The following is a 9018-nucleotide window of genomic DNA, read 5'->3' on the forward strand; positions in this document are numbered from 1 at the left end:
AGGGAGATAGTCGACAGAACTGTTTGTCCTATATGTCGGTTTGAGAAGGGTGATCTGGGTCTATCCCGTGATCGCCAGACACAGGCGGATTCGTATCTTCTATGCCTCACACTTCATTTATCTTCGCACTATTAATTATCCAGTCAATAATAGGTAATCTTTTCAAGGTAATTGGCTTTTTATTTCAATAATGGTTTTTATAGGAAATTAGGTTTAAACAGAAGTTTCAACAAGAATCAACTATACTCCTCCTCTGTTTAGTTTAAATACAAATTACATAAAGTTAATTTATACTTACGGAGTCAGTCGCCCTTTTCTAGGATCAGGACCGACGAGTCTGTCTTGATTCTGAAGATCAGGTAAATCGGATGATGTCGGAAGTCTTGCTCAGATCTTGTAGCTTGATTCAGCTGCAGATGCGGAAGAAGGTACTGATCCCGAGGCGTACTGCTCCTTATATACTCTTCTAAGAGGAGGAGCTAAAGTACTTTAAAAGTACTGTTAAAGTTACAACATAAGTAGTACTTACAAAGTAGGTGAAAGGTACATTAGAAGTAAATATTGCGTAACAAGTCTAGTACATTTTATGACATACAGGAGTCAGCCATCTTGTATCACATCTATTTTAGACATGGTATATAAGCATATTCGAAGCATCAGACAAAGTCATTCATGTTTATGGGCTATCTGTACCAGGACCGCCACAATCCCACTCTCCTCTCTCCCCAACACCCTGTAATATTCCACATGTCTAATCCCACTCTCCTCTCTCCCCAACACCCTGTAATATTCCACATGTCTAATCCCACTCTCCTCTCTCCCCAACACCCTGTGATATTCCACATGTCTAATCCCACTCTCCTCTCTCCCCAACACCCTGTAATATTCCACATGTCTAATCCCACTCTCCTCTCCCCAACACCCTGTAATATTCCACATGTCTAATCCCACTCTCCTCTCTCCCCAACACCCTGTAATATTCCACATGTCTAATCCCACTCTCCTCTCTCCCCAACACCCTGTAATATTCCACATGTCTAATCCCACTCTCCTCTCTCCCCAACACCCTGTAATATTCCACATGTCTAATCCCACTCTCCTCTCTCCCCAACACCCTGTAATATTCCACATGTCTAATCCCACTCTCCTCTCTCCCAACACCCTGTAATATTCCACATGTCTAATCCCACTCTCCTCTCCCCCAACACCCTGTAATATTCCACATGTCTAATCCCACTCTCCTCTCTCCCCAACACCCTGTAATATTCCACATGTCTAATCCCACTCTCCTCTCTCCCCAACACCCTGTAATATTCCACATGTCTAATCCCACTCTCCTCTCTCCCAACACCCTGTAATATTCCACATGTCTAATCCCACTCTCCTCTCTCCCCAACACCCTGTAATATTCCACATGTCTAATCCCACTCTCCTCTCTCCCCAACACCCTGTAATATTCCACATGTCTAATCCCACTCTCCTCTCTCCCAACACCCTGTAATATTCCACATGTCTAATCCCACTCTCCTCTCCCCCAACACCCTGTAATATTCCACATGTCTAATCCCACTCTCCTCTCTCCCCAACACCCTGTAATATTCCACATGTCTAATCCCACTCTCCTCTCTCCCCAACACCCTGTAATATTCCACATGTCTAATCCCACTCTCCTCTCTCCCCAACACCCTGTAATATTCCACATGTCTAATCCCACTCTCCTCTCCCCCAAACACCCTGTAATATTCCACATGTCTAATCCCACTCTCCTCTCTCCCCAACACCCTGTAATATTCCACATGTCTAATCCCACTCTCCTCTCTCCCCAACACCCTGTAATATTCCACATGTCTAATCCCACTCTCCTCTCTCCCAACACCCTGTAATATTCCACTTGTCTAATCCCACTGTCCTCTCTCCCAACACCCTGTAATATTCCACATGTCTAATCCCACTCTCCTCTCCCCAACACCCTGTAATATTCCACATGTCTAATCCCACTCTCCTCTCTCCCCAACACCCTTTAATATTCAGCCATGTCTAGTCCCAATCTCATGCTCTCTCCCCATACCCATTAAAATTCCACCTGGGAGGAAGTTGTATTTTTGTGAATTCATCCATAAAGGTGAATTCAGGAGTGGGATTAATTGGATTATAGAATCATAGAATGGTTACAGCACAGAAGAAGGCCATTTGGATCGTCGAGCCCGTGCCAACTCTCAGCTGGTCCCACTCCCCCGCCCTTTCCCCGTAGCCGTGCAAATGGTTTTCCTTCAGGTACTTATCCAACTCCCTTTTTAAAGATAAGATTCAGTCTGCCTCCACCACCCTTTCAGGCAGTGCATTCCAGATCCGAACCACTCGCTGCATAAAAAAGTTTTTCCTCCTGTCGCCTTTGGTTCTTTTGCCAATCACCTTAAATCTGTGTCCTCTGGTTCTCGACCCTCCCGCCAATGGGCACAGTTTCTCTCTATCTACTCTGTACAGACCCCTCATGATTTTAAACACCTCGATCAAATCTCCTCTCAATCTTCTCTGCTCTAAGGAGAACAACCCCAGCTTCTCCAGTCTATCAACGCATCTGAAGTCCCTCATTCCTGGAGTAATTCTCATAAATCTTTTCTGCACCTTCTCTAAGGCCTTCACATCCTTCCTAAAGTGTGGTGCCCAGAATTGGACACAGTACTCCAGTTGGGGCCGAACCAGTGTTTTATAAAGGTTCAAAGAGATGGCACAGACACAATGGGCGGAATGGCCTTGTGTGCTGTATTGTTCTATAAAGTCTTGGACCCAAGTTCATGTCAGAAACATGTAGCTCAAAACAAAATTCCCAGCTAGGTCAAATAGTCGACAGTCTCTAATCGTGACTTTTCCCTTTAATTCTTTTTGTGATCATGAATTTGTGCACCTCTTGTGACCATCTCACTAGCAAACAATCTATTGCTAAATACTCGATCATAACCCTTCATAATCTGGAATACCTGTATGAGGTCACCCATCACCTTCTCAGTTCTTGTGGGAAAAGCCTCACCCTCTTGGTGTCTCTCCGCAACTATAAGCTCACGTCACGTGTAACGGGCTCGTCAATCCATGCTGCATCTTTTTTCATTTCCCCAAACTACAGAATGCTCCTGCTGTGGCCTAACTAATGTTTAGTCCAAGTTCAGCGTCACTTCCTTTTGTGTTCTATGCTTTTTTTTGGATTAAATCGGTAACAAGGGGGCAACAACTAGGATTGTCCCTAGATGGGGAAAGGAGGCACTTGGAAGCAATGCTTTCACACATCAGGTTATTAGAACATAGATGGTTTGCAGCAAGTGTCTGTTGACACTGAGCTCCAGCAGTGGGTTCATGAAACGACATGATGCGACCGGAAGGATCTCGGGTTCATTTCTGGTCTGTGCAGCGTTAGTGGATGTCAGCTGAGCAGTTAGGCTCTCTGCCCCATGGGGATGGGGACATCAGCCAGGATTCCTCTCACTTTTGGCTGTACACTTAGCTCTGCTATAAAGTACATGTGAATGGCCATCAACTGAGGACCGGCTTGGGCTCCGCTGTCATATCCAGCAAGGTGTGTCGTCTGGCAACACTTGCTGTCTCGGTTCACATGTTAGGAATGGCCACTGGAGCAAGGTGCTGGAGCCTGTGGCACCATATCCCGGGAACACCTCGGAAATTAGTCAAAACATTCAAAGCTTCAGGACTTGATGGTGGGAGAGGGAGAATTGGAAACATTTTAGTTTATATTGTAACATCTAGATGTAGAAATTGGCTTTAAAACTGAAAACAAATTGTCTGCTATATTAGGGAGAGGATGAGGAAGCTGATGAAGGTAGCGGTGACCCCAGAGGCCCAGAGAAGGAGGAACAGACCATGCGTTTGGAGAAAAAGCGGAAATTGAAGGAAATGTTTAACATGGAGTATGATGATGGCGAAGGAACGTACTTCCACGATCTTAAAGATGAAATGCAGAAGCAGGCACAGGTAGGGATAAACATTCTCAAACAGACTGAATTCTGCATTGGCTCTAATGTCATTACCAGTGTAGCTAGTGAAACATGCACTAGTCGGAAATCTGAATGTCAAAAGTTCAACATCGTACAAACGCTTTGCTTGGTTTAGCTTTCCTTTCTCTTCATTGACTGCACATGTTTGGTTGGTTGATTTAATTCCTCAATAGTCCCTCATTGGTAGGTTTGCTCACTTCACCATTCCCTGCTCACTGAGCCCTGATTCATGGTGGTTTTATGAATGTGAAATTTGAACCAATTTGGTGCAGTTGTAAAACTGACTTCGCAGATTACAAGAGAAATGCACATGTAGAGTTATTACAAAAATAAGAGACACGCATCAATAGAGGAATTCCCTTGTGCTTCTCCTTTGATGGGTGCAATGCTGCAAGAAATGACTGTAATAAGAAAATAATGTCCCTGGTGATTTCTTTATTCTAACATGTTTTTTCCTTCCAAACAGCTTAACCGTGCTGAGTTTGATGACCAAGATGATGAGACCCGAGTTCAGTACGAAGGTTTTAGACCCGGAATGTACATACGGGTTGAGATTGAGAATGTACCCTTTGAGTTTGTGGTGAATTTTGACTCCCACTATCCATTGATTCTCGGTGGCTTGGGAAGCAGCGAGGGAAATATTGGATACCTGCAGGTAATGGCTCACCAATAACAATAACTTGCATTTATATAGTGCCTTTAACTTAGGAAAACATCCCAAGGCGCTTCACAGGAGCATTATCAAACAAACAAATTAACACTGAGCCAAAGAAGGAGATATTAGGACAGGTGACCAAAAGCATTGTCAGAGAAATAGATTTTGAGGGTCTTAAAGGATAGAGAGTGAAGATGTTTAGGGAGGGAATTCCAGAGCTTAGGATCGAGCCAGCTGAAGGCACGACTGCCAGTGATGGGACGATGAAAATCAGGGATGCGCAAGAGGCCAGAAAGGGAGGAACGTAGAGTTCGCGAAGTGTTGTAGGGCTGGAGGAGGTTACAGAGATAGGGAGCCATGATGAGATTTGAACACAGGATGAGAATTTTTAAATCAAGGCGTTGCTTAACCAGGAGCCAATGTAGGTCAGCGAGCACAGGAGCGATGAGTGACCGGGACTTGGTGCGAGTTAGGACACAGGCGGCAGAGTTTTGGGTGTACGCAGGGTGGAAGATGGGTGGCCGGCCAGGAGAGCATTAGAATTGGGGGATGTTACGGAGGTGGAAGTAGGCAGTCTTGGTGATGGAGAAGACATGGGATTGGAAGCAGATGAGCCATCTATGAAGAACAGATTTATATTTCTCAGAAAAAGCACACGTGCGCAAAGTTTAACTTACATAATTGAAGAATGCGTCTAGGTGTAATGGCGAAAGGGTCATTGTAACTCCCGTCCACTAACGTTCCTTTGTTTCTTACTGGACCAGATGCGTTTGAAGAAGCATCGATGGCACAAGAAGATTCTGAAGACCAGAGACCCTCTGATCTTCTCCCTCGGCTGGAGACGCTTTCAGACCATGCCAATGTATTATATAGAGGACCACAATGGGCGCCACAGACTGCTCAAGTACACGCCTGAGCACATGCACTGCTCTGCTACCATCTGGGGTGAGAGACTCGCCCACTTTTCTCTTCTCTCCTCTCCTCTCCCAAAGGGTGAATCTGGGGCCATGGGTGGCAGCACTTTATTGTGGTCACTTGTGATGTGTGAACTGAGACAGAGAGTGTCAGTGGTGTCATCACCTCGAGGGCATGAGCTCGAGTCAATCCTTCCCTGATCCAGGAGGGATCCGGCTTGATGACCAGGAGTGGAAACTCTGCATTTTACTCTCCTTTCCCCCTCCCCCATGGCCAGGCACACAATTGAAGCTTCGCAGTTGCTGCCTGGTTGACTTCACCTGACTCGATCGAAACTGCTGATTAAACCTGAGGCTTTGTACGGCCCAGTGCGCACAGCACAGACCTGTGAGCTTTCCAACTCCTTGGGACAGGCTCTCGTATAACTCCTCACTAAAGGCAGGGCTGAGGTTAGCTCGGTCTGTACACCTTCCTGTCCATCTCTGCTGAGATTGGGCAGTGCAGGAACAGCCTGAGCATAGATTAAAGGAGGATGCTGCAGAGAGTGCTCCTGGGAACTGAGGCTGTTACCCTGCCCTCCGACCCCCTGCCCTCTGACCCCCTGCGGAATCGTTGTCAAGGAGCCGTTCCCACCCCCTAATGTTCTCCCTAAGGTGCCCGGCCACGCACCAATCAGGTGGTCCCGCACAGGCCGCTCACCAGCTGCTGCTGGAATAGACGCACATGCGCGGCCGCGCAGCAAATTTAAAGGGACCGCAAATTAGAGTGAACATTGCCCCCACAACCCCCCCCCCCCCCCGCCCCATTGATCCTGTCGGAGCCTCGGCTGTAACGCACCAAGTCCTGCGAGTGTTCTGTCACAGGATTTTTCGACGAGCTTTGTGTAACTTCCAGATCTTCTTCTTTCCTCATTCCAGGTCCGATTACTCCACAAGGCACAGGGTTCTTCGCCATTCAGTCTGTGGCTGGTGGTACGGTGAGTTTCCAAAGGTGGGGACATGAGGCACCTGATCTGGGTGCAGGGCAGATGGTGGTTTGTTTCAGCAGTGCTCTCTCAACCCTCCCCTCCCCCCGCTCGCCCTCCCCTCCCCTCCCCCCGCTCGCCCTCCCCTCCCCTCCCCCCGCTCGCCCTCCCCTCCCCTCCCCCCGCTCGCCCTCCCCTCCCCTCCCCCCGCTCGCCCTCCCCTCCCCTCCCCCCGCTCGCCCTCCCCTCCCCTCCCCCCGCTCGCCCTCCCCTCCCCTCCCCCCGCTCGCCCTCCCCTCCCCTCCCCCCGCTCGCCCTCCCCTCCCCTCCCCCCGCTCGCCCTCCCCTCCCCTCCCCCCGCTCGCCCTCCCCTCCCCTCCCCCCGCTCGCCCTCCCCTCCCCTCCCCCCGCTCGCCCTCCCCTCCCCTCCCCCCGCTCGCCCTCCCCTCCCCTCCCCCCGCTCGCCCTCCCCTCCCCTCCCCCCGCTCGCCCTCCCCTCCCCCCGCTCGCCCTCCCCTCCCCCCGCTCGCCCTCCCCTCCCCCCGCTCGCCCTCCCCTCCCCCCGCTCGCCCTCCCCCCGCTCGCCCTCCCCTCCCCTCCCCTCGCTCGCCCTCCCCCCGCTCGCCCTCCCCCCGCTCGCCCTCCCCTCCCCTCCCCCCCGCTCGCCCTCCCCTCCCCCCCGCTCGCCCTCCCCCCGCTCGCCCTCCCCTCCCCTCCCCCTCCCCTCCCCCCGCTCGCCCTCCCCCTCCCCTCCCCCCGCTCCCCCTCCCCTCCCCCCGCTCGCCCTCCCCTCCCCCCGCTCGCCCTCCCCTCCCCCCGCTCGCCCTCCCCTCCCCCCGCTCGCCCTCCCCTCCCCCCGCTCGCCCTCCCCTCCCCCCGCTCGCCCTCCCCTCCCCCCGCTCGCCCTCCCCTCCCCCCGCTCGCCCTCCCCTCCCCCCGCTCGCCCTCCCCCCGCTCGCCCTCCCCTGCCCCCGCTCGCCCTCCCCCCGCTCGCCCCCCGCTCGCCCCCCCTCCCCGCCCTCCCCTCCCCGCCCCCCGCCCTCCCCTCCCCCCGCTCGCCCTCCCCTCCCCCCGCTCGCCCTCCCCTCCCCCCGCTCGCCCTCCCCTCCCCCCGCTCGCCCTCCCCTCCCCCCGCTCGCCCCCCGCTCGCCCTCCCCTCCCCCCGCTCGCCCTCCCCTCCCCCCGCTCGCCCTCCCCTCCCCCCGCTCGCCCTCCCCTCGCTCGCCCTCCCCTCCCCCCGCTCGCCCTCCCCTCCCCCCGCTCGCCCTCCCCTCCCCCCGCTCGCCCTCCCCTCCCCCCGCTCGCCCTCCCCTCCCCCCCGCTCGCCCTCCCCTCCCCCCCGCTCGCCCTCCCCCCCGCTCGCCCTCCCCCCCGCTCGCCCTCCCCCCCGCTCGCCCTCCCCCCCGCTCGCCCTCCCCCCCGCTCGCCCTCCCCCCCGCTCGCCCTCCCCCCCGCTCGCCCTCCCCCCCGCTCGCCCTCCCCCCCGCTCGCCCTCCCCCCCGCTCGCCCTCCCCCCCGCTCGCCCTCCCCTCCCCCCCGCTCGCCCTCCCCTCCCCCCCGCTCGCCCTCCCCTCCCCCCCGCTCGCCCTCCCCTCCTCCCCTCCCCTCCCCCCGCTCGCCCTCCCCCTCCCCCCGCTCGCCCTCCCCCCGCTCGCCCTCCCCCCGCTCGCCCTCCCCCGCTCGCCCCTGCCCCCGCTCGCCCTGCCCCTCCCCCCGCTCGCCCTGCCCCTCCCCCTGCAAGAGTAAGCTTGCAGGAACATAAAAACTGACTGTAAAAGTTTCTATAGATATGTGAAGAGAAAAAGATTGGTGAAGTCAAGCATAGGTCCCTTGCAGTCAGAATCAGGGGAATTTATAATGGGGGAACAAAGAAATGGCAGACCAATTAAATACATACTTTGGTTCTGTCTTCACAAAGGAGGACACAAATAACCTCCCAGAGATGTCGGGGAACATAGGGTCTAATGAGAGGGAGGAACTGAATGAAATCAGTATTTGTAGGGAAATGGTGTTAGGGAAATTGAAGGGATTGAAGGCCGATAAATCCCCAGGGCCTGGTCATCTACATCCTAGGGTACTTAAGGAAGTGGCCCTAGAAATAGTAGATGCATTGCTGGTCATCTTCCAAAATTCTATAGACTCTGGAACAGTTCCTATGGATTGGAGGGTAGCTAATGTAACCCCACCATTTAAAAAAGGTGGTAGAGAGAAAACGGGGAATTACAGACCGGTAAGCCTGTCATCGGTAGTGGGGAAAATGCTAGAGTCCATTATAAAAGATGTAATAGCAGAGCACTTGGAAAACAGTGACAGGATCGGACAAAGTCAACATGGATTTACAAAAGGTAAGTCGTGCTTGACTAATCTACTGGAATTTTTTGAGGATGTAACTGGTAGAATAGATAAGGGAGAACCAGTGGATGTGGTGTATTTGGACTTTCAGAAGGATGCCGAGAAACTCCAGTATGATTTGGACAGGT

At 53.2% G+C, this 9018-nt stretch overlaps 1 protein-coding gene across 1 annotated transcript in view; it reads left to right on the plus strand.

Annotated features, from left to right (window-relative positions):
- The first annotated feature begins 3697 nt into the window (after window positions 1–3697).
- The window catches only part of LOC147098449 (ribosome biogenesis protein BMS1 homolog), a 27735-nt gene continuing 22414 nt past the window's right edge, over window positions 3698–9018 (plus strand). The window contains exons 1-4 of the mRNA XM_085969978.1: window positions 3698–3981; window positions 4471–4659; window positions 5424–5604; window positions 6492–6550. Of these exons, the coding sequence (XP_085826104.1) occupies window positions 3871–3981; window positions 4471–4659; window positions 5424–5604; window positions 6492–6550 (540 nt within the window). The 5' untranslated portion in view covers window positions 3698–3870. The remainder of the gene's footprint in view (window positions 3982–4470; window positions 4660–5423; window positions 5605–6491; window positions 6551–9018) is intronic.

The sequence above is a fragment of the Somniosus microcephalus genome, chromosome 29 (assembly GCF_052327205.1).
Source record: "Somniosus microcephalus isolate GS21.2 chromosome 29, FLI_Smic_1.0, whole genome shotgun sequence".
NCBI lineage: Eukaryota > Metazoa > Chordata > Chondrichthyes > Squaliformes > Somniosidae > Somniosus > Somniosus microcephalus.